This window comes from Python bivittatus, unplaced genomic scaffold (assembly GCF_059951505.1).
Source record: "Python bivittatus isolate LINGU-HERP-01145 unplaced genomic scaffold, Pbiv_v1 ctg000080_np1212, whole genome shotgun sequence".
In the NCBI taxonomy this organism is placed as follows: Eukaryota; Metazoa; Chordata; class Lepidosauria; order Squamata; family Pythonidae; genus Python; species Python bivittatus.
The window spans coordinates 91,006,896-91,033,030 of NW_028277035.1; the positions used below are offsets into that span (position 1 = coordinate 91,006,896).

The 26,135-nt window shown below is 42.0% G+C and overlaps 2 protein-coding genes across 2 annotated transcripts; both read right to left on the reverse strand.

Moving 5' to 3' along the window:
- Positions 1–683: 683 nt before the first annotated feature.
- On the reverse strand, positions 684–8,136 carry LOC148216822 (vomeronasal type-2 receptor 26-like). Its single transcript, XM_088134809.1, has 3 exons — positions 7,888–8,136; positions 2,049–2,175; positions 684–1,594 (listed from the first exon to the last, which is right to left on the reverse strand). The coding sequence occupies exons 1-3, from the start codon at positions 8,104–8,106 to the stop codon at positions 684–686; spliced, it is 1,257 nt and encodes a 418-aa protein (XP_087990935.1). The 5' UTR covers positions 8,107–8,136.
- A 6,299-nt stretch (positions 8,137–14,435) lies between these two features.
- On the reverse strand, positions 14,436–25,166 carry LOC107326632 (vomeronasal type-2 receptor 26-like). Its single transcript, XM_088134736.1, has 5 exons — positions 25,020–25,166; positions 22,882–23,091; positions 19,862–20,092; positions 15,766–15,889; positions 14,436–15,346 (listed from the first exon to the last, which is right to left on the reverse strand). The coding sequence occupies exons 1-5, from the start codon at positions 25,164–25,166 to the stop codon at positions 14,436–14,438; spliced, it is 1,623 nt and encodes a 540-aa protein (XP_087990862.1).
- Between the last annotated feature and the right edge of the window lie 969 nt (positions 25,167–26,135).

Below are 26,135 nucleotides of genomic sequence, written 5' to 3' on the forward strand. Positions count from 1 at the left end.
TCAATCAGAGTTCACAGACAACCGTTTAATATAATGCTTCTCCAGGTTTATGCTCCAACTTCTTCTGATGCAGTAGAAGAAAAGATTGACAGGTCTGATGATGAAGTTCAACACATTTCCCACACTCAGAGCATTTGTGTAGCCTCTCTCCATTCATTCCCCCCCCCTTTGTGCGGATTGCTGTATAATTCACTCAAGCTCGTTTTGAAAAAAACAGCTTCCCCTATTCTAGTGAAGTAATTTGTAATTACTTCACTTAGGAGTTAATTTGAGCCATAAGTGATTGGGAATGAGGCCCTTAAGGGAAACGTGTGCCATAATAGCTTGAATAAACAGAATACTCTAGCTTCCCGCTGCAAATGAGCTGCTCCCCTTTCTGTCCCTGTAGAGAAGGCAATTCTCCCAAATATTCTGCCTCATTCAAACCACCATGTGCTGGGAATAGTGCCTTCACATCAGTGTTTTTTGTTTTTTTTCCAAATTCATAATTGGAATTGTCTCATGATCTATAAGGATTTGGAAGAAAATGACCTCTTCCTACCTCAGTTTCATTTATCATGCCAAATTCAAAGCTCACATGGAAGGAAGAAAGATTTCCTAGAACGTATAAAAAGGATTCTAGTTCTAAGCTATCTTATTTTATATTTCCAATGACTCTCCTCCCCCACAAAAAAGCACCAAAATCAGGATTCCTCGTTGTTTTTCATCATCAGATGCTCCTTGGTGTTCATGTCAGGTCTCAGGATGATGATGTAGCATTTGGGGACAAAGATGCAGCCCAGTAAGCCCAGGCTGGAGGCCAGGATGGAGAAGATCTGCACAGCCACCATGTATTTCCCTTTGGTGCTCAGGTAGGTGGGGACAAAGGAGACCCAAACGCTGCAGAAAACTAACATGCTGAAGGTGATCCACTTGGCTTCATTGAAGGTGCCTGGCAGCTTTCGGGCTAGAAAAGCCACCAAGAAGCAGATGACAGCCAGAAAGCCCATGTAGCCAAGGGCAGAGTAGAACATGGTGATTGAGCCTTCATTACATTGCAAAATGATCTGTCCTGGTTGGGAATGCAGATCAGAATCTGGGAATGGGGGAGAGATTCCCAGCCATATCACACAGATACCCACCTGAACCCCAGAGCAGGACAAGATGATGGAGTTGGCCAGAGGTTTCCCCAGCCATTTCCTCATCCTGCTGCCTGGCTTTGTGGCCAGAAATGCCACCACCACCATGACAGTCTTGGCCAGCAAGGAAGACACAGCAACTGAGAAAACCATACTGAAGGTGACTTGTCGAAGAAGGCAGGTGAATTTCTTGGGGTGGCCAATGAATAGAAGGGAGGTCAAGAAGGAAAAGAGGAGGGAGACCAGAAGAACGTAGGTGAGATCACGGTTGTTGGCTTTGACGATGGGAGTTTCTCGGTATTTAATGAAGATTCCCAGAATGAAGGCAGTAGTTAATGACAAAAAAGAGGCAATGTGAGCCAGAATGTGACCTAGGTTTTCTTCGTAGGACAGGAAACTGACGACTTTGGGGACACATTGATCTTGCCTCTTATTGGACTGCTGGTCATCTGGACATTTCTCGCAATGGGCTGCATCTGAAAACATAAGAGGTTGTTCTTTATGTAGTGCATTCTTTGTCATTAAGCACCTCATGACCTACACTCCACAAGAGGCAGTGAGGTATAGAGAGAGCATTAAGGGTTTACTCTGGGTTCCCTCTTTGTCATATTGCCTGCTCTGTGCTTAAAAAATTGCTAGATTTTGCCTATGCCTATAATCTATTTCCTGTAAGTAAAGTTCCTTTGTGTTATGCTTATAAAATGTGCTTCACTAACTGTTGCTAACATCAGAGTCTTGTTCTCAGGAACACCCATATAGACTTCAGAAACAATTCTCTTTGGAAAGAGAAATAGATTGATAGGTTACTAGTAGGTTAGGTCCCTTAGCAGATAGCAGCATCTAACGGAGTTGGGGGAGCTTGGGATCTCAGCAGGATCAGGCTTGGTTTACATCTGGATGGGACTCCTTCTTTTCTTTTGAGCTACCTACCTTCCTGTCTGGAGATGGTTCCTTCCATACACGGAGAACAATCATAGCAGCAAACCGGTGCTCCCTCTCTCGTGAGCTTGGCGTGTCCTGGGAGGCAACTGTCAGTACATCTAGAAAAAGGCACTTTCTAAATATAAAGAAAATTCAGGGAAACTTAAATTAGAGGTGACACTTATTAGAATAGAGATGTGTCCCAGGCTGGGTTTTAAAGTGGGCTAAACCATGGTTTCTTTCAAACACAGAACTTTGAACACAACACACCTATGGTTTCACATTGTGTGAATTCATGAACCATCTTTACATAGCTTAATGTCTTTGTTCACACAGAGCATATACTGAAACTCATCAAATGACACAAAGGGTTCATGTAATGGATGCCCTCAGCCACTGAGGTGTTTTATCCTCCTGCATCCTTGGCTCCTTCTGAGAGCAAAACGTGAGTGCAGGAGGAAAAAGATGATGCCCTCAAGGTTGGATTTTTACCATAGCAATGACTGAAGTTCATCCAATAAGTTTGACATTCTTAACTCAGTGGTAAATAATGGAGACTTGCCAAATGTTCCCATTCCATATGCCAATTGTGCCCAGTTCATAAAAATTAAATATATAAAGTCTCTTTCAAAGTATAGTGTAATTTTTGTTTAAGAAAATCATTTTAAACATCATCAACCTCTTCTTAAGAATCTGCTGAAATAGTCCCATTTCAGCATGAGCTGTTCCCAGAGATTCCTCAAAGTTTAGGAGAGACTGTTGGCACTCTGGTCAGGTATCTTTAGCCATCAGTTGCTCTTCTTTGAGGCAGAGGCAACATGTGGTTTGGATTTCATGTCCCATCTGTTTCAGCTCAAATGGCCAAAGGTTAGAAACAATGGGAAGTGTAGTCCAAAGCAGAGGAAAGACAAGGTTGTTTGCTCCTATCTTAGCAATTGCTTAGCAGCTTCTACATAACTTGACTCTCTGTTTTATTCCAGGATGTTCTCTTAAATCTTGATTTCCTAGTAGCCCAATCTCAGAGCAGGATCCAGCACTGAGGAAGCCCTAGGTAAGAGGGCCTAAAGTAAGCCTTTCCTGCATCAAAGGACACTGCTAGACTACTTAGCTTCCTTATAGGCTACAAGAAGTCTTGAGCTGACCAGTAACTTGATTTCCATCCTGCCCTAGAACAATGGTGGCATCCCGATAGTCAGCAAGAGCTCTCTCAAGAGGTTCATGAGATATAGGAAAGTCTCCTACAACCTGCCCTTTTTCCAGGAGGACCCTCCATCAGAGTGGCAAGGCTGGTGAACACCAATTTCAGACACCTGGATGTGAACAGATAAATAATAAACACCTAAACAAGAAGATTCAGCTACCTGTTTAAATGATGTAGGCCATATGATGGCACTCTCATTGATGGAGAGCTTGACTTCTGAAGAAGCCTCTCCTTCTATATTCCCAATTTTCACTTGAGCAGCAGACTTGTTGGGAAATACTGCCCAGTTCATAATATCAAAGTCAGCAACAGAAATTCTGTCCTCATCCAAATAAATGTCATCCATGGAAATATTGTAAAGCTGGAATCTTCTTAGAAAAGGATGAAGCTACAAGATATGGAGAATCACGGCATCTCAAGCCCAGTTCCAGAATATCAGGAAACAGCCCAGCCAAGTTCAGTTCTTTTAATGCTTACACCATATAGACAAAAATTGCCAGGCTAAATCTGTGCTATGCTAACTGAATGGATATATCTTGGCAGGTTCTAGGGAGTGGTTATCTTAAGTTTCTTCTTCCCACACTCTTGCAACTGTGTTGTCTCTTGACCCACCCACCTACCCACCTGGGAACCTAGACTTCTACTGCATTCCATCACACTCCTCTACCTTATACAATCCCATTCCAGTCCTAATTCAAAACCGGGCAACTTCAACTCAATGCCTCTATCTGCAAGTGTTGGAAGGAAGAATCTAATTTAAGATTTATTTTTTTCCCTCTCTGTTGCTCTCCTTTTAATTCATCACTGTGGCCTGCTCTCTTTTATGAAACTGCTTCTGTCAGGTCACAAATACTTTTTGATTGCAGCAGTCAGATGCTAGCAAGCTGGCCATCTTACTATGGGTGTTTCCCCACCTCTAGTCAAAAGTGCCAACCACGTATGGTGTTGGCATTGACAACATCATCAAAGTCTTGAATTTGCCTCTATGGAACATTGACTCATCCTGTCTTTGGGCCATCTGAAGCAGCCTGGTGGTGAAATGTCCTACCTTCTTTGGGGCATGTTCTAATGTAATTTTCCTGATTCCCCTGCCTTACTGCTACTTTGACTCTAGAAGGAAAGGTCCACAAATCTAAGTATTGTTAGAAGGAAAGGGGGGCTTCAGCATGCATATAGTGAAAATTCTGATTTATTTATGAACCTTTTGACCTTTTCTTAAATCTGTCTGTCCTTCTTTAAGGTCTTAATGCCAGTATTGACTTGTTTGCTTGATTCTTACTTCTTTCTTTGTTACACAATTATGTACCATCACTTTATGAAGTCAGTAAGGAGTGTTAGGAAATTGAAAGAGAGCCAGTTTGATGTAGTGGTTAAGGCTCCAGGCTAGAAACCTGGGAAGTCTTGCCTTAGGCACGAAGCCAGTTGGGTGAGGTTAGCAAGAACATCTCTCCCAGCCTAGGAAAGAGGTAAGGGCAAACCACTTGTGATAATAAAAATGCAGGGACTTGTCCAGGCAGTCACCAGGAGTGAACAATGACTTCAAGGCAAGAAGAAGAAAGAAGGAGAAGGAGAAGGAAAAGGAGAAGGAGGAAAAGGGAAGGGAAGGGAAAAGAGGAAGGAAGGAAGGAAGGAAGGAAGGAAGGAAGGAAGGAAGGAAGGAAGGAAGGAAGGAAGGAAGGAAGGAAGGAAGGAAGGGAGAGAGGGAGAGAGGGAGGGAGGGAGGGAGGGAGGGAGGGAGGGAGGAAGAAAAATGGAAAGCTTGAGGAAAATTATGAATATAGTGAGATTTGATTGTAATAATGGGAAGGTAGACCAGGAAATGTATCTTGGGGCCTGGTCCTAAGTGAGAGGACAATTGCAGAAGCAAAACAATGGTTGTGGGTACTAGTCTTTGACCAGATCAATTCAACTGCTTCTTTCCTGAAGATGCCAAGAGAAGCCGAAGATGTGACCCCTTCTTGTGGTGGCAGGACAAGAAGTGAGGAGAGATGCCCTGGTCTGCACAGTACATAAAGTCAGTGTTGGATGATCAAAACGGAGTGTGAAGGTTACTATGGTATTCCACTCTCTATTTAATATAGAAATGGAAAAAGAGCCTTTCTCTCTACTGAGGCAGCATTCCCTTTTCTTAGAGAATCCCAGACCAGCACAAGTGATCAGTTTATAGGATCTAGATACAGAACCATACCTCCCCCCCCCGGCATTTCTCCTTCTGTCTCTCTCCCCTGAATCCCAAGGGAGAAAATCTTACCTGCCACGGCTGTACTCCCTGTGCAACCAGATCATCACCAAGCCGTATTCTTCTCCGACTCAGGTGGGAAGAATAGACCGCATGGAGGACCTTGGCCACAGCCTGGATTGAAGTGGAAATGCTATGGGCATCTTCAGACAGGATTCTTGCAACTACATCCTGGGGTGGCATTTCCCAGTTCGCTTTTTCTCTGCATTTTCCCCAAACCTTCTTGGATAATACAGGGCTTGAAATTGAACACTGAAATGCTGTCTTCACAAAGTCTCCAATAATAGAGAAGTATGAATTAAAAGAATAATATTCTGTCCTTTCCTTTGCCTGACTTATGAAGGATAACAAAAGGTGTTTATGCTGGAGATCAATCCAGGAATATAGCTTTCTCACACTTATATCTGGCAAAGCTGTGGCAATCCATACTTTCTCCCCAAATCCTTTTGTAGTCTTTTCAGTTGCTAGTATTATTCCTGCTAGCACTAATGAAGCCTGAAAGTTCAACTGACAAACAATAATTTTTACTTTCCTGTTTGTAAAATATAAAAATAAGGGCCTTAACATTGTTTGAGTTAGCACAGGGAGGCTTTCTGAGAAGGCAACACAAACCCCTTTCTTGATGGCCACAAGAGCAAAGGAACTTCTGAACTTTTCTCCACTCTCATCGTCCAGAGCAGCGAGGCCGATCCATGTCCATCGGAAATGCAGGAGCAGTTTGACAATCGCCAAGTGAGGAGGCTCTTGTTTTGGACTCATCCGGTAGAAAAAAGGAAAATGATGTTTTTGTTCAGGAATGTGGCTGATGACCCCATAGTTGATCTAGCATGTAATAGAAAAGATTGTGATTGTCTTGCTTTTGGGGGAGAAAAAAAAAAGAGTGCTTCACTCTAAGGCTTTTTCCCCATAGTAGTGAAGTTCCTTCTACCTGTCCTTCAGTTTCAACCATCAATGTTGAATGTTCCTTCCCTGTCTCCCTTTCTCTGTTCCTAGTCTTACCCCATTACTGATTTTCTTCCAAGCTGGGAAGAAACATATCATACTGATAGGCAAACATGAGGTTACACTCAGCCAGAATTTTAACATATGGCCAAATACCCCTGTAAAACCAATCCTATGGAAATGTTGTACTTTTAGATCAGGTAAGATGCAATCTGAAAGGAACTGAGAAGGAAAAGATGTCACCTGGCCATGTTTGTGCTGTCTTTTGGTACAAATGGGGAAAGACTCTCTTGAAGTCATAATCCCACCCCCCCTTTTTTGTCTGATTACATTTCTTGAGGCTTCCTTTCGATGTGGTTGGAATAAAGGGGAAAGGACTGTTTTGTCACCCATTCTCTTGGAGGGAACTTGGGTGACATCAGCGACTGGAAGACAAAGAAAAGAGGCAGAGTGACACTAGGCTGAAGCTGCCATAACTAAAGATGAAGCAGGAATGTAAGCAGAGAGGACAAAAAGCCAGGAACCTTGTCTAAAAGATCCTTTTGGGGAGGTAGATAAGAAGGGAACCTGAACCAGACCAAGGAAGTTGGGCCTGAGCACATGGAATCCCCCCTCCCCCCCGTCAATCCCCTCAACAGCTACCAGACTTGAAAATTAGCAAGGGAGGAGTAGCTGCCAAAGTCTGGAATCGACAAAGCAAGGATTTTTGGGGATGAAAGGGGTCCTTAAACCCACCCATTGTTTGAGTGGCCTTTGGATCCAGACTTGGCAGCTTCCATCCCACTAGCTAGTTCCTGCAGTCTAGCTGAGAAGAACATGGGTGTGGAGGACTGTGTGTCTGTGTGTGAGAAAAAGCAAATGTACATTGTACCCGGTAAAGTTCTGCTGCTCCTTTAAATTCACTGGATCTCCATGTATTCCAAAGAACCTATTGTGCCTGAGTGTTCAGTTGGAAGTGATTTGTGTGTGTCCCTAATTACTTCCTGGCTGTCCACTAGGGCTATGTGTCTTGTCTGCTCTAGCTGCATCTATCTGGAAAGCCCAGGTAGAAAACAAGGGGGGCTTCAAAAGGCTGTGAATGTGCGAGTGAGTGACCATAAGCCGAACCTGGGAATGCCTGGAACAGCATGAGAGGGACTGGCAAAGGAGATGCCAATTTCATGTGGAGGATGGGCTGAGAGCCCTTCAGCTCATATGTAGATAAAGGCCCTTAGTCTGAATCCAGTTCAGTCTAAAAAAGGGGAATTCTCTGAAACTAGAGTATATTTCAAAACTCATGCTTTTAATTGACAAAATAAAGAAGTATTTGCTTTCAGCAATCATGCAGTACATGGATAGTATTTTATCTCAGGTGAACTTTAATCGCTATCATTCAATTCCATTTCTTTCATTTTATCCAGCAGTGTCATCTTTTGAACTCTCTAGAGAATTTACAAAGAAGATTTAGCTTCAACTTCCATTCATACCTGTGGGATTTTGTAGATGCTCAGCATGGTTGAAATGTGATTGAAGAGCTCAGAATCAGACCCTTCCAGCACTGTCAATATATGTTTTTGTCTTCCACAACTATAGTTTGGGACATTCTCCTGCCCCTTAGACAGCAAGTCCATCATGGCCTCATATGTTACTCTTGCATTGAAAAAGTCCTCATAGATGTTGAAGCCCAGGGTGATGTTGGGTAACATCTTTGGATTCTGGTTGATCTCGTGAATGGCAAAGAAGACGGGCAGGACGTGACAGTAACCCACAGTCTCACTGCAAGATAAGAGATGTGAACAGGTCTTCACCTTCAGTTGGGTGTGTGTGTGTTAAGTTCAAAAAGCAGTTGTGTGGTATTTCTTGTAAATCTTCCTTTAAGGGCATTTATAACTATCAATCAGATTTACATCTTATGGCTATGTGTGGTTAAGAATGGAATCTCTAGAATGGTGATGGAACGGATCACCCTCAAAAAGTGCAAACAAATTGTGTTGCTCTCATGCAGACAGAGAAGGACAGGATCTTACTCTCACCACATTCCTATGAAGGAAAAAAGGTCAGACATTTCCTTTTCAATTAAAAACTAGCAAATTCATGAATGAAGGCCTGTCCATGTGATGAACTTCTCTGGGTCTCCCATTGATGCCAGAGGCACCTCATCTCCAAGAGAAATCGGAGGAACCAATTCTTCCCTTTAGGCTCAGAATCATCTTCACTGAAGCCCTAGACCTGAAGCCAACTCCGTTTTCTCTACATGACGATCTAGAGGGGAAATCTCCCAACACACTTACCCTTTCCCAATAAGGACCCAAATGGATCAAATAGATTAGAAACTGGATGCATTGATTTAAAATTCAGTTTGGAAAACCATTCCCAAATCTAGATACACTTTCTATTAAATAAGTCTCTCTATTGTTGAATATTTCATCTAGGATTTCTTTGATTGCTAGCTGTATGGATAAAATATTCTGTCAAATTATTTACATATCGGCTAGTAAATGATTATCAGCTGCTTTGAGTGCTCAAATGGAGTAGAAAAGGAGTGGGGGGAAACATTAATAATTAATGTTCTAATGTTAATGTCATAATTAAGAATAGGGAAAAGTTTTGCTGCAGAATTAGCCATATAGACATTGCTCTATATTCCCTTGTCATGTTGTTTCAGAGACATTTAGGCTGAGTTGACACCATAGACTCATCTCAGACTTACCAAATTTAGTGCCCCAGGTTTCTCATAACTTTCCCAATCAAAGTTGTCTTATCAATCCTTAATTATAATGCGCTCATTATCACTAGCACTCAAAGGTACCTGATGACTTCTGTGCCCCATTTTGGGCAACTAGAAGTTCCCAAGGCCAAAAGGGGCTTCAGCCTAAGACACTGTAATGCTTCTTGATGGAAAGTAATGAAAATATAGGAAAAACTCTCTTCCGGAATCATCCCTGGGAGACTGAAAGTCTCCAAATTGTCCTTTGACACTGACCTTGAAAACTCTGATCTCTCTTGAAGGGTCACCAGACTGGCTGGCTGTGCTGATCACTTCTTTCTGAGTGTTCTCACATTGTAACATCTGATGTTGGTATATTCTGCGCATCAGATTGTAAAATCATAAGGAGCTGTCCAAGAATTTATTAGCCATGACTTCACTTACATACTTGCTCTGCTGTATTGTTGACTATCTTCCTTATTTATAGTGGTTAAGGCAACCAGGCTAGAAAACAGGAGAGCCTGAGTTCTAGTCTCACCTTAGGCACGAAGCCATCTGGGTGACCTTGGGCTAGTCCCTCTCACTCAGCCCAAGGAAGAAGGAGGTGACAAGGGAGAAGCACTTCTGAAAAACCTTGCCAGGAAAACTGCAGGGACTTATCCAGTTGTCACCATGAGTCAAGGCAGATCCAAACGCACAAAAATTCTTAGCATTGTACCTTTTAATGCTGTATCTCAATATTTCTTTTTATCTATTTTGTTTATTACTTCATCTTCTACACTGTAAGCATCGGTTTTTTAATATGGGAGGTCATAAATTCTAATTTTAATATTAGTTTATGTTGGCCAGTGACTTATATAAAATAGATGAAAAAAGATTATAAAGGTAGGACACACTGCATTGAAATCACTGGCATAAAAATGTAAGACATTTCTACCTCAAGGTTTATAGAAATAGCCACTATCAGATCTGAGCTTTTCTCTGGAACAGATGAAATGGCTTTGGCATGAATTTATTCCCTCCCAAATCAGAAGGTGCTTTCACAGCCTTAAAACACAATATGCCCCTAGCCCCCTCCCTTGGCCATGCTCCAGGACTTCTTTGTTCCTTTACTTCAAAACAAATTTAAACAGGAACCTAGTGCCCAGCCACACAAAGCACAAGGCTGCACATTTAAGGTGTAAATTCAAGTGGGATCCAAAGTGGCCCAGAAAATAAAGGGACAAGCTAGTGGTTGAGGACTGTGGCCAGGAGAAGGAGAAGGAGAAGGAAGGGAGGGACGGAGGGAGGGAGGGAGGGAGGGAAGAAAGATTGTGTATTGGACAGTATTGCAGGGAATGAGAAGACATGATGGGAAAGAACCTCATTTCTTTGCCTTCAGCTGAAAGGGTCTTTGGTGATTCTCCCTGGCATCACCTGGAGTCATGCTGCGAAGAGCCAAGCCACCAACTGTCCTGCAACCTTTTGTGAAATTGCTGGCTGAGCCTGTCAGGGGTCAATGCCAGCTTCCTTGGGACAATGAAAAAGAAACCTCTCAAACTGCAGCTTTAAAAAGTGCATGATGTGCATGGAGTAGAAGAAGCCATTTCCTTAAAGCACACAAGGAGGGGGAGGGGAAGTGACATTGGCTGTTACCTGGAACCGGAAATCCTACCTTACTAAAAATAAGAGAGTGGAAAGGATAAAATCAATCCATAGATTTAAGGACATAGTGCTAGTTACCTGACAAAAATGGTAGTGGGAGGCATGAAGAAATCATACGGTTCAAGTTCAGCATTAGATGTAGATATAATTCCATTAATTAGGATGTCTCCTGATTTGTAGAAATTAAACATATACTTTTCTCCTTTTAACACATTTAGTGAACATTTGGACATCAACATCCCACAGGGAAAATGAGACACAAGAAGAAGCAGCAGCAAAAGCATTTCCCATATCATGATGGAGATCTTCTCTAGTTCTCTGAGACAGGCACCACCTTCTTTGGTCTCAGAGCTGTCTGAGGAGAAGCACAATCCTCTCGCCCAAGAGCACAGCCACACTGACTCTATCAAGGGAGATGAAATGTAGCCTGGCACATTAAATGTACGACTGATGCAGTCCTGTCAACAGTAATCCCATCATAAGCTCTCCACAGAACTAGAGGTACTTTGGAGGGTTTTTTATATGAAAAGTTACCAAATATTTACCAAGTTCAGTTGATGAGAAATTTCTAAGGATTTGTTACCTTGGTTTCAGAGATGACCAGGAGTAGAGGTGGGTGGGCATCCCATAGGCTTTGGTGGAAATGGAATAAATCACCATGATTTTGATAATTATAAAGGGAGATGGAATCACAATGGACTCTTGATATGACTTGTTCTGCGGTGGTGCAGCTGGAGAAATAAGTTTGAGAGGCCATGGGAATAATTCCAGTTGAAGAGTTTAACTGTTCCCTCAAAGGACCAATTCAGGGCAGTTTGATTGCCTTTTACTCACCAAATCTATTTTGGAGATGCTGGAGTTTGTAATGCATTAGGACAACTGCAGCTTTTCACTAGCCAGTGAGAACTTCAGCCTTCCTTCCCTCCCTGTCCTGGTAGGGATGAGACCCCTTGTGGCACTCATCTCAGATATCCCAGGAGTCTAGCCAGGGGGTGAGATTTCATCCTGGCCAGACATCAGGCACCTGTTACAAAGCCTTCTCACTTCCGCAAAAGAGAAGACCGGTAAGATTCATGTCTGTGGTCACCATAAAAAGTAGGTCATTTCCCACAGAAGTTCACATATGACACGGTAGATTCTCAGGCTCAGTGGTAAATTTGGAAGTTTGTAAGCTTCTCATGAGCATCCCAAAATGGCTGCTATGGAGGACATGGCAAGGCCCAAAGACCTCTTTCCCAGAAGACTAAAAGCTTTCCCTATCTTTGTCTAACCTCAGCAGAAACAACCTCTGGCAATACTATTTTTTTTCCCTCTTGTCCCTTGTAATAATAAACTTAGTTTAGTTTAGAAAGAACTTGAGAGATGGGGCAAAGAGATGCTGCCTAAGGAACCATGATTGATGTCAGTCTTCCCAGGTAGACCAGACAAGAAACACAACCAGATGAGCTAATTCTACTTAATTGTAAGGATATGTTAACAGAACCTTGCAAGTCAGAAAGTTCAAATCTCCTGCCATCTCATTTATAGTTTTCTGCGTCTCTTTCTCTTTCCATTATGCAGCTGTGGGCTATGCCTTCTCTTATCTGACCATTCCCTAGGCAGCATCTTTTTGCCCCATCTCTCAAGGTCTTTCTCACCATTAGAACAGGTATGAGAAGCTTAAGAGTAAAATCACAGATTCTAAACAGGCAGTGGCCTTCCCTGCATTGGATGTGTTTACACACAGGCTGGGCAAACATTTGTCTGGGATGTGCTTTCATTTGGACATCTGCCCTGAACGTCTTTATCCAGCCACAGCGTGAATCCCATTCATACCTCAAATGATCTTCAGCTCTTCCTCAGGACATGTTGAGTTCGACCCATCCTGAGGGATCCATAATCTGGCACTATACCTTTGATAAGTATCCATGTCATTTCTTGCTAAAATGAATAGTTTTTCACTAACCAGTGGAAACAATAAGATTCCTTCCCTTGATGTCAGCCCTTCATGGTGGGTCAGATCAGGAAACAGATACCATAAGATATACAAGCCATGCAGTGGCTCTCCTTTGTTTCTTTCACACTAAAAGATATATAAGGCAGGGCTGTCTTGAAGGCTAAATTCATGTTTCCTAACCGATGTTATGTGAGAGTTTCTTTTCGTGATGCCTGGATACAGAAAAGCTTAGCTGAAATTTTTTCACAATTCTATATTTGAGCACAGACATTCCCTAATGATAAGCAGTTACCCTGTTAGGAGTTGGCTTAGCCACCCGAAGAAGACTTTTGGGCTCAGTCTCTGCAGATGTCCAAGTCTTAAAGTTTGTAAAGTGGCATACAGGACTGCCTCCCCGCAACGGTTCTTGCCCTGGTTGGGGAATCTCTGCTGCCTCGGTGTGGGGGCAAAACAAAGTGGTTGCCAAGCTCCAGGCTGAACTCCAAGCTCTGCTCTGAAGCAATGTTGCTACTGAGCAGCCAAGTTGAGCTCCCAAGCCAAGCTTCAGAAAGGGATCAAGCCAAGATGGGCTGCTTAGTGTGGCTTGTGATCTTGGCAGTTGCATAACAGGCCTCTGGCTCGCCTCTAGCTAATGCACTTGTTGAAACATCACTCCAGGCTTCCATGTCGGCTGGCCATCTCCTCCTCTTCCCTCCTTCTCCCACTCACCCACACAACATCTGGCCTGGCTTTCCGTTTTCTAGGTTCAGGTGGGTGTTTGTTTGTGTGTGTGTGTGTAGGTGTGCTTACCTGGCTGCCTCTGGATATCAGTACATCCTTGAAAAAGCTAGCATGTAGCTAAATGAGCCACTTGAGGGCACTGTTATGCCCACCAAATAGCTACAGCTGGCTCACTGGGATGCTGGGATGGACGCCTTGGGTGAATCTGTGACCGTCATTTGCATCTCTTTCAGATGGCTGGGGAGTGCTTGTGTGCTTCTCCTCACAGATTTCCTGTTAGAACCACAACTGGGAAATCCTCATTTCCCTTTTTCAGGGGTGAAATAAGGTGAACCTAATCTTAGGAACTATACTGGTATGAGGGAATGACCTTGGGAGACAGAAGGAAGAGCTGCAGACTAGACAACCATCAGAGAAGCAGCAGCTGCACCCACAGAAGGAATGGGGGAGTGGCAAACGTCTCAGAAATCGCCCTCCCTAGTTTCTTGGAGTGTAAAGGTGAGAGGGGAGAGATGTCCTTTCATACTTGTAAGATTCTATTCATGTAACCTTACAAAAAAGTTAGAGTTAGTACATCTGGGTGTGCTTCTTGTCTGGACTACCTCGCAAGACTGATAGGAAGTGGGGAGGTGGTTGTTCTTTCTGCCTGGCTGAAGACATTCCATTCAGCATTTTCAGGACAGCCTTTTCCATGGGCAGAAGGCAGTTTCAAATGCATTTCTCTCCCCCTCACATACCACATATTTTTGTCAAGGCCATGTCCATATTCCTCTACATCCACCCTGTCCTGGTAGAGATATCTCTTCCTGGTACACTTTCCTTCATCTTCTTCAGATAAGTTCCATGTAACCCACTCTGTGTTGTTCTTGTTAATTTGATAACCTGATATAGAACCATGTAGCTGTATTTATTTCATTACTGATTAAAAAGCATACTTTGGATTTGAGAACACATATAAAGGATTTTAATTCTAAGTGACAATATTTTAAATTACCAGTAAAATATAGAAAAAACAAAGGATTCCAAAATTAAGAGGCCACATCAGTTTTCATCATCAGATGCTCCTTTGTGTTCAGGCGAGGTTTCAGGATAATGATGTAGCATTTGGGGATGAAAACGCAGCCCAGTAAGCCCAGGCTGGAGGCCAGGATGGAGAAGACCTGCACAGCCACCATGTATTTCCCTTTGGTGCTCAGGTAGGTAGGGACAAAGGGGATCCAAACGCTGCAGAAAACCAGCATGCTGAAGGTGATCAACTTGGCTTCATTGAAAGTCGCTGGCAGTTTGCGGGCTAGAAAAGCCACCAAGAAACAGATGGCAGCCAGAAAGCCCATGTAGCTGAGGGCAGTGTAGAACATAGTGACTGAGCCTTCATTACACTCCAACAGGATCTGTCCTGGTTGGGAATGCAGGTCAGAAGTTGGGAATGGGGGAGAGATTCCCAGCCATATGGTACAGATGGCAGCCTGAACTCCAGAGCAGGATAAGACAATGGAATTCGCCAGACTCTTACCCACCCATTTCCTCATTGTGCTGCCTGGCTTTGTGGCCAGAAATGACACCACTACCATGATGGTCTTGGCCAGCAAGGAAGACACGGCAACTGAGAAAACAACACTGAAGGTGGTTTGTCGAAGAAGGCAGGTCACTTTCTTGGGGTGACCAATAAATAGAAATGAAGATAAAAAAGAAAGCTGGAGGGCAATCAGGAGAATGTAGGTGAGGTCCCGGTTGTTGGCTTTGGCTATGGGAGTTTCTCGGTATTTGATGAAGATTCCTAGAATAAAGCCAGTGATCAGAAACAGTAAAAAAGCAATGAGAGACAGGATGAGACCCAACGTCTCTTGATAGGACAGGAAGCTTATAACTTTGGGGACACATTGATCTCGCTTCTTATTGGAATGCTGGTCATCGGGACACTTTTCACAATGGGCTGCATCTGAAAAACAGAAATCATTGCTGTCTAACTCATGAATTGGGTGGCATTGACTCTTCAGCATCTCCTCACCAAATGACCAAAAGGATCAGCAGAGTGGAGATAGAGCATTAAGGATTTAATCTGGGTTCCTTCTTTGTCACCCTGATGGCTCTTGATCTAAAAGACTGCTAAACTCAGATTGCTTTTTCTGCTTTTCTTCTCAGCACAGAGAGATGGGTCATGTGCTTTAAGTCTCTGTTAGCTGATAGTTAGTTAGGTGCTGGGTTTTGCTTATTCCTCTAATGTATGTGCTCTAAATAAATCTCCTTTCTGTTGTAAAACTTGTGTCACTAATCCCAACAGAAAGGAGATTATCATATCTCAGGGGAACCCACGTTTGTACTTGGATGGAGCATCTTCTTTGCTCTTGAGCCACCAACCTTCCTGCATAGAGATGGTTCCTTCCATACATGGAGAACAGTCATAGCAGCAAATTGGTGCTCCCTCTCTGGTGAGCTTGGCGTGTCCTGGGAGGCAACTTTTAGTACACCTAGAAAAAGGCACCTTCTAAACAGGAAGAAAATGGGGAGAAATATGTGAATTAGTGGGATTACATATCTGAGTGGAAATGAGTTACAGTGTGGGTTGATGAACTGGGCTTAACCATGGTTTGTTTCAATCATGGGATTTTGAACATGACAAATATGTGTTTTGCACACTGTGCAGAGTTAGGAACCACCTTTATACATCATAATTGTTCACCCAGAGCATTGAACTGAATCCAACCAAATCTCACAATGCCTTAATAAATAGACTCCACCACTGAGTTGGAGTTATCTTCCAGGGATCCTTGGCTCTTTCAAAGAGCAGGATTGGCTATGAGCAAAAGGTGAGGTTGCCCTGAAATTGATTCTTGACAGTAGCAATGTTTGAAGATCTTCCAAGACTTTAAACTTCTTAACTCAAAGTCACAAAGGATTTCTCCTTGTGAAATGTCCTAAGTCTGCACGCTAATTGTGCTCAGTTCATAAAATTCAAGAATATACTTTTAAGGTCTTTCCAAATATAGTGGAAATATGTTTTCCAAAACCTCGTTTTCAACATCACCCTTTTCTCCAGAGACCCAAGATGCAGTACCATTTCAGCAGGATTTTTTCCCACAATTCCCTCAATATTAAAGAGAGGAGGATGGCCCTTCTGGCTAGGATCCTTAGCCATCTGCTCTTCCTATTCTAAGGAGAGGCAACATGGGACTTCTGGTGGGGAAAATGGCAGACTAATGCATCTCTGAAAGTGCGGAGTTGATGCTTAGGATGGAATTGTGACAGGGGTGGTGCCTGATTTTGCAGAGGTTCTCTGGAGAAAGGAGAAGTCAAAGAGATCTCCAATGTGTGTTCTGGATAGCCACTCCTCATGAGGAAGCCTGCAGGATCCAAAACAAGTCTGCAGGCACCTCGTGAGTAAGAGCAGCTGTGAGCTGAGGAAGGAGGATCAAGCTTGCAGCGTCAACGGAGCCTTTCAAAGGATACTTGGTCTGACCAAATCCCACTTCTCAAAATTCTTTGTAATATAACTAGTTACATGCTAAAGAGATCTTCAGAGCACCAGTTTATTAAGAGTATCTGGTGAGTGTTCCCAAGGCCTGTACTGAATTTAACAGAAAAAGAATAAGGACTTTAAGAAATAAATAAATTACTTGCAGCAAAAAGCACAGTAAGAATTTGGATTACAAAAGTTTCAAATGGATAAAGGGTCCAGGGGAGCTTTCTGGACTTTGTTTATTTTAAGATATGCTACTACGGGAAAATGGAGAGCTTAAAATATATGATTGGTAAAATGTATAAACCTCTGCTGAGATTTGAAACAGAAGAAGAGCAAGTGAAAGAAAGTATGATAAGAAGATATGACCAAGAACATTGGTTATAATGCTTAAATTGGTCATTTGGAGACAATGCAGTTAAAAGGTTTGAAATTCACCTTGTTTTACAATTTAAAAGAGAACTTTTATAAAATGATGTACCGTTGATATATGACACCGGAAAAATTGTCTAAGATGTATAAAGGTACTTTTAATCACTGTTGGGAAAGTGAAAAACAGGAAAGAACATTTTACTGTGCATGGTGGACTTGTGAAAAAGAAAAACATGTTGGATTCAAATTGATATGGTGATGCAGAGAGTTTAAAAAATAAATATTGAATTGAAACCAGAATTTTTCTTATTAGGATTTATGGACAATCAACTAGAAAAAGCTCATGGATGATTGGTTATATATGATAACTGCAGTGAAGTTATTATATGCCCAAAGATGGAAGAATACCCATAATGGACAAATGGATTGTGAAGATGTCAGAGCTTGTGGAAATGGCTAAATTAATTTGTGTGATTAAGGATGGAAGAGTAATTAATTTTATAAAAAACCGGAAATCCTTGATGGACTTTTTGCTGAATGGATAAAAATGAGAGGAGGACCAAGAGGGCAAAGAGGGTCTACATGCTCTTAAAATCCTTCTTTGTTTTACTTTATTTTACTTTATTTTACCTTGCCTTTATTTTTATATTTTATAATTTTTTTTTTACTAAAGACAGTAGGACACACTGTACCAGTTTATTTTAATAGGGAACACTTTTAAATACTTTGTGGAACAAGAAAGAGAATTGGGAAAAGAAAGAAGTGACATAGGATGAATTCGGGAACAATTCAAAGCCTTCAAAGCAACCGAAAATTGCTGACTATTTAGCTATGTAGAACAACATACTAGTAAGTAAATCTAATAATAACAGTAATGGTAAAAACTTTACTCATATGAATCGACAGGATGCCTTGGAGTGGGATTTGCAGACAGAGATAGAGCAACAACTATTAGATATCTCTGCCTCTCTTCCAGAAGATCACAAAAATGCTTTCACAACACACTCCTCTCCTGAGGCTCCAACAACTTTAGTTCCCATTAGGGAGGGACAGGTCAAGAATCTCACAAACAAGAGTGCCAACAACTTTACACCTAGACGATGTTTTTTAACAGCACAGACTGTACTCTCTACCTTTGACTATCTAACACCAATAGACAACTACTTGGATTCTTTAAAAAATCTTTTTTAAATTTTAAATTATTTTGGGGCTATTACTCAGAAACAATTAGACAAACTGTCTGCACTTACGGAGGAATAAACTAACACTAGGAGAGAGCAGCCTGCATTCAATAGCAAAAAACACTCAAACTCCAACTGTAACACCAGTAGGAGAGAGGACTGTCTGTTACTGTGTGATAAGAAGAGGGAGAGGGGAATTGGGAAGGGTGATGACTTATTATGAATATGTTCTAGTGTGTGTGTGTGTGTATGTGTGTGTGTGTGTGTGTGTGTGTGTGTAACCTGTATCCTTGTATTGGGTTTATACTTCTGATATGGTCAGATGAGTAAATAATTAAGTTTCTGTTCTGTTCAGATAAAAATGAATTGGTGATTTTGGGAATTATTGATTTAAAAGGTTCGTTTAGGAGAAGAAGGAAACCATGATATGGAGTTTGGAAGGATGGAAATGGCAATTTCTATGTTTGCAACTGCTGCAAAGAAGATTGGAAGTCACTTCTTTAATATCTTTCTTTTCCTCTTTCTTTTTCTTTTGCTATTTTTCACTTTTTTCTTTTTTCTTTCATATTTCTTCCTTTTTTCTATTTTTCCTTTTATGTTTCCATCATTTTTTAATCTTATGTAAATTTTTATTTTAATAAAAATTATGAAAAGAAAAGAAAAGAAAAGGCAACATAGACTATAGACTGCAAGTATCATCAGTTTCAGTTTGAATGGCCAGAAATAATGAAGTATGGGCAATGTAGTCTAGAGCTGTAGAAGGCAGTGAACTGGCCTTGAGAGCCAGGTGGAAGAGCCACTACCAAGACAATGGTCAGATAAAAGAGGACTGAGTCCATGGCAGGACTGTAATGTATGCAAATGTCTCAGACAAGACCTCCCTAATTCTCAAAAATATAAAGTGAAGGAAGGGAGAAGCACATTCAGACTTGCAAGGTTTTGTTACTATAGCTTTACAATAAAGTAGTACTGACCTATATCACATTGTATCCTAATCTGATCTACCTTGAAGGGCTCACAAATACAGGAGAAGCATAAGGTTTCTTCTTATCCTTGCAATTCCTTGGAAAGCACTTATCATAACCTCTCCTTGAGTCTCTGCCTTCTTCCAACATGTAGATCTGAAATCTCGATTTCCTACTAGCCCAAACTCAAAACTCTTCCAGCATAAAAGAGCTTTGCTGCCTGCTTAGTTTCCTTACATGATACAAACAGCAGTGGGCTGCCCAAGAAGAAGGTTTCTTATCCTGCCCCACAACACTGCCAGGATTCCCACAATGAACAGTAGGTCTTTTGAGGTCAAGGAGAAATAGCAGCATCTCCTTTAAGCTGCCCTTTTTCCAATAAAGACCATCAATCAGAGTCGCAAGGCTGATAATCTGCAAACTCAGAGGGTTATACAGGAGTAGAAAAATAATAAAACCCACAAACAAGCAGACTCAACTACCTGGTGAAATGATGTTGGCCATATGATGGCACTCTCATCGATGGAGAGCTTGACTTCTGAAGAGGCCTCTCTTTCTATCTTTCCAACTTTCAGCCCAGCAGCAGACTTGTTGGGAAATACTGCCCAGTCCATGATATCAAAATCAGCAACAGGATCTCCATTCTCATCCAAATAGACATCATCCACTGAAAGATTGTAAAGCTGGAAGTTTCTTAGAAAAGGATGAAGCTAGAAAGACATGGAGAATCACACCTCTACGTCATACGCTCTTATTTAATCCTTCAGTCCATATGGGGCTACTTCAGCCCAGTTCCTCTATCTCCAATGTCTGGGACGAAACCAAATAAGGATTTGCTCCCTATGTCCTTTCTGTCAAAAGGTCTCTGGCCTGTTCCATTCTATGAAATTGCTACTCCCAAGTCACAAGCATATTTTGACTCCAGCAATCAGATGATGTGTAAGGCAGCTATCTCACTAAAGCAGTTTCCTTACTACTGGTGTAAAACTCCAATCTGTCATTGTGTTCATCAACATTTGCTCACCTCTGTCTTCTTTCTCCTGTCTCCTTTGGTGCATCTCTGAATGAAATCTTCTTGCCTCCCCTCCACTTTGTAATTGTTGCCCCCCCACCTCTTGCCTTTGGCCATGTCATTTCCTAGAAAGAAACATCCAACCATCTGGTTGCTGTAGGAAAGGCAGGTTTGGCTTCAGCATCGACCTTGGTGAGGTTTCTGATTTGTACCATTTTACCTTTGTAGTGCCTCAGCTTTGCATAAATATCCTTATTCTGTGTTTTCAGATTAGGATCTCATGGTACTGTATATAGAGAGCAAGCATGGTACACTGGCAAGAAGGTGAGCTTGACTAGTGTTACAGAAAGCCCCTGAAAGCAACAAGAAATCTTGGGGTTTTGGAAATGTGTGTGAAAGTTATTTTCTGGGCCTTTTCTTACTTGAACCTAACCATGTCAAAAACCAGCCTTGGCAATACCCTTTTTATACCTTGTCCCCCACCACGTTGCCTTCATCTCATCTGCAACACTTGAGTGAGAAACCTCAGACCAACTTCAACTGCACCCAATAAAAGTTGTGGTTTTTGTGAGTGAGAGGTGCAGAATGTGAAGGGTAATTGAGGTGGTCAGCAAGGGTGGGATACTGACCATTTCAGGCTGAAGTGGAGAAGCTCCCTGGTCACTGGTCAGCAGTTGCCAATCTGCTGTTGTCTGTCCCAAGAGTTGGACACAGCAGCCATGGAGGATGGTCCAACAGAGCTGCACAACAGTGGTGGCCACATCTACATGTCCCTCTAATGTGGAATGGACTATGCCCCCCGGCAGTAGAAACCATGCTTTGAGGTTGATGATATCAAAAAGGGAGGAATGATTGGGAGGTAGAAACACATAAAATGGGCAGGGCTTCAAACATCCAGTTTGGAAGGGGAGACACATCCTAAGGAACTCCTCTATTCTGATCTTGATGATTGTTCAGATACAGCTAAGATGTGGGTGCAGAAGAAGGTCCACACAAGGAGACTAGAGATGACAGTCCTGCAGTGAGACCTGCCCCATTCCTGCTGCTGTGCTATGATTGCAGCATGTACATTCCATTGACTGGAGATGCCCTGAAAGTGGAAGGCATCAAAACCAGAGCGATTGCTTCCTTTCTCACATGCTGGGGATGCAGAAACACAACAGGCCATTTGGAAGTTCACAAAAATGAAGGCAATGGAGGCAGCAAATGTCATGACAGAATATTATATTATGGTCTTTCTGGGCTCTGCAACTTCATACCTCATCACTTTATGAAACCAATAGATGGTGATGGGAAGGGTTGGGAGAAAAGTTTGGGTTACAAATTCTAAGATTTGACTTTGGACGGAGAAACAGCCAGAAAATTATCTTGGTATCAATTCCTAAGTGAGAGGACCAATAGAGGAGAAAAGGTTACTGCACAATGATTAGGAAGTTGCAGTGTAAAGCAAGTCAACTGACCTGGGTGTTCCCTGAAGACACTGGGAAGGACACAGACTTCACATCCTCTTAAGGAGGCAGGAGAAGAATTGAGAAAAAATTCCCTGGTCCAGAGGCTAAATCAGGCAATGCTGGATGATTAAGAAAATGGATGGTTTCTGTAACATTCTGGTGCTGATTTATTCTGCAAATGGGGAAAGAGCCTTTCTCTTATAACTTTGTTCTCCCAGCTTCCCAAACCAGCACAACTACTAACTTTGGAAGATCTAGCAACAGAATTGCTCTCTTCTTCTTTCTCTCCAAGCTTCCACATTTGCCCAGAACAAACACTCCAACTTGGGCAATTGCTGTGAGGAATATCCCACCCCATTTTCAACCTTACCCATTTCTAACAAATACTAAGGAATTTAAAGGTGATCATTAGCAGAAATTCAGAAAAAAAAATTAAGTGGCACAGCTGTACCACCTGCGGTATGAGATGGTCTCCAACCCTGATTCTCCTCTGACTCAGGTGGGAGGAATAGGCAGCACTGCGGACTCTGGCCACAGCCTGGACTGAAGTGGAAATACTGGAGCCATCCTCAGACAGGATTCTTGCAACCACATCATGGGGTGGCATTTCCCACTTCTCTGTTTCTGTGCATCTTTTCCAGACTTTCTTAGATAAAACAGGGGGTGAAGAGGAACACTGAAATGCTGTCTTCCCAAACTTCTCACAAGCAGAGAAATAGGAATTAAAATCATAATTTTGTGTCCTTTTGTTTGCCAGAGTTAAGAAAGATAACAAAAGATGTTTATGATGGAGATCAATCATTCTATAAAAAAATCTCACAGATATGTCTGGCAAAGTTGTTGCAATCCACACTTTCTCCCCAAACGCTCTTTTAGCTTTTTCAATTTGTAGTATTAGCATTGTTAACATTTATGTGGCCTGAAAGTCCAACTGACAAACAATAATTTTTACTTGACTGTTGCTAAAATGAGAAATGTTGCCTTTTTTTTCCACTTTATCCAACAGTGGAATTATTTCTGAGAAAGCAACACAAACCCCTTTCTTGATGGCCACAAGCTCAAAGTTTCTTCTGAACTTTTCTCCACTTTCATTGTCTGGAGCAGTGAGGCCGATCCATGTACATCGGAAATGCAGGAGCAGCTTGACAATGGCCAAGTGAGGCGGCTCTTGTTTTGGACTTATCCGGTAGAAAAAAGGGAAATGATGTTTTTGCTCAGGAATGTGGCTGATGACCCCATAGCTGATCTAAGGTGAAAGAGAAAAGTTGGGTTATTGTCTTGCTTTTTTGGACAAATATTAGATGCTTATTCTCCAACAGCAGAGAAGTTCTTTCCATCTAGTCTTGAGTTTGAACCACGAAATTGGCTGTCACAGTTAGCAATCACTGTCTTGTCTGACTTGTCTGTGTTACCAGTCATTGCCAGTTACCTGAATTTCCTCCAAGATCGTTGGAGGAGATGATGCAAAATCATGAGAAAACAGTAGAAAAAAGATGTCAGCTAGGTGTGTTTTTACTGCTTAAGCTTACATGGAAAAAAATCCTCTTAAGGTAATATTTCCCTTCTTTTTCCTTCATTTTTCCACTATTCCATCCTGTCTGAAGGCTTCCATCATTGTTCCGCTGCCAAAGAAGTTCCCTATTAACAACCTCAGCCACTACAGATCAGTGGCACTCACGCCTATCATCATGAAGTGCTTTGAAAAATTGGTCTGTAGGCACATCATTTCCTGCCTTCCACATACATTTGATAAACATCAGTTTGCATATAGAACTAATAGATCCACAGAGGACACTATAGCCATCACTCTCCACACTGCTCTGACTCATCTGGAACAGCGGGGGACCTACTGTATGTGAGGATGCTTTTCATAGACTTTAGTTCTGCATTTAATACAATCCTTCCACATAGACTGGTGTCTAAACTTATGGATCTTGAGCTTCCATATTCAATCTGTTCTTGGATTTTGGACTTCCTGTCTGGCCACTCCCAGAGGGTTAGATTAGGCAATTATATCTCCTCAGCTCTTACTCTCAACACTGGTTCACCACAGGGCTGCGTGTTGAGTCCCTTACTTTACACTCTTTATACATATGACTGTACCCCCACTCACTTCAGCAATATTATCATTAAATTCGCAGATGATACAACAGCGGTGGGGCTTATCTCCAAAGGAGATGAGTCTGCCTACCGGGATGAGGTGGACCGGCTGCTTTCGTGGTGCGGAGACAATAATTTGGCCCTTAATATCAATAAGACCAAGGAGCTTATAGTGGACTATAGGAGGAATCGATTAGATGTCCAGCCCCTGGTTATCAATGGAGACCGAGTGGAGCGGGTGGCCAGTTTTAAGTTTCTGGCTGTTACCATAAAGGAGGACCTGACCTGGGGCGCTCATATTGCAGCCTTGGTTAAGAAGGCCCAGCAGAGATTATTACTACCTGAGACTTCTCAGGAAACAACAACTGAATGGAAAACTGCTGGTGACCTTCTACTGCTGTACTATAGAGAGCATTTTGACCTACTGCACCTGTGTATGGTTTGCTAACTGCACGGTGGCAGATAGGAAAGTGCTCCAGAGGGTTACCACCACTGCCCAGAGGATCACTGGTTGCCCTCTCCCCTCTTTGGAAGAACTTTATAGTTCCTGCTGCCTTAAAGAAGGCTCAAAACATTCTTAAGGATCCATCCCACCCGGGACATTCTTTCTTTGAACTATTACCATCTGGCAGACGGTACAGGATAATGAAAACAAGGACGAATAGGCTGAAGAATAGCTTCTATCTTAGAAGCTGAATTCTATCGTATAGTGCAGTATGGTTGTGCAATATGGAATGTGAAGGTTGTGTTATATGTGTTTTATGTGTGTTATGTGTTTTATGTGTTCTATGGTTTTTATATTTTTAAAGCTGCACTGGGGTGGCATTTAATTTCGTTGTACAAGTAGTACAATGACAATAAAGATTTCTATTCTATTCTATTCTATTCTATTCTATTCTATTCTATTCTATTCTATTCTATTATTACATTACATTTCTTGGTTTCATCTGGATGTGGTTGGAAAAAGGGGGGGGGAGTCTGCTTTTTCAACCATTTTCTTTGAGGGAAGTCTAATGACTGCAGTGATCTCCTGAGACTTTGCAAACTGGAACTAGCTTAAACATCCATTCATACCTGTGGGATTTTGTAGATGCCCAACATGGTTGAAAAGTGAATGAAGAGCTCAGAATCTGTCCCTTCCAGCACCATCAACAGATTTTTGGATCTTCCACATCTGTAGTTTGGCACATTCTCCTGCCCGGTAGAAAGCAAGTCTATCATGGCCTCGTGTGTTATTCTTGCACTGAAGAAGTTCTCATAGATGCTGTAGCCCAGGGTGATGTTGGGTAAGAGCCTTGGACTCTGGTTGATCTCATGAATGGCAAAGAAGAAAGGCAGGATATGGGAGAAACTCACACCGTTTATGCTACAATAAAAGATAGATCAGTCTATTTTCATCTTCACTTTGGATTTTCATCTTCATCTCATAAAGTCATGTCATGTTTCCTGTTAGGGCATTTATAACATATCAGGTGGATTTCTGTCCTATGACTCTGTGAAGAACCATAGTCCAGAATCTGAAATCCAGAGTCTGAAATCAGAGGAATAATGATGGGATGGATCAGCCTAAAACTAATAAACTAATCTGGTTGATCTCATGAAGGGCAAAGAAGTTTAACCAGAACCTCACTGTCACAACATTGCAATGCAGAAAATCGTCAGGCGCTCATTGCTCAATCAAAACATAGCAAATTCCTCTGTGATTTATTTCCAGGGTCTTTCGTGGTGATAAATTTCTCTCAACATTCCTATCAGGACAGTCCCACTGAAACCAGTGGAAGCTTTTTTCCTAGACAATTAGGTGTCTTATTTTCTTTAATGGGTGACTTAGAGAAATACACCCCCAGCACAACTAACACATTTACATTAAGGAATGAAATACATGAACTATCTTAGCAACTGGATGCAATTATTTAAAATTCACTGTGGAAAACCATCCCCAAATATACAGACAGGTTTCTATTCCAGACGTCTCTTTTCTGTAGGGTGTGTCATCTAGGATTCCTTTGATTACTAATTGTGCAAATATTTGAAAGCGAATATCCTGGCAAAATATTTTTAGATTTTTTTTTATTGTTTGCTGCTTTGAATCCCAATTAGCTTTGTCTGTTAAGCCATTGCTCTATGCTGAAAAATCTCTCCTGTAGTCCTCTTGCAGGTTGGGTTGTCACAATAGGCTTCACTTGGTCA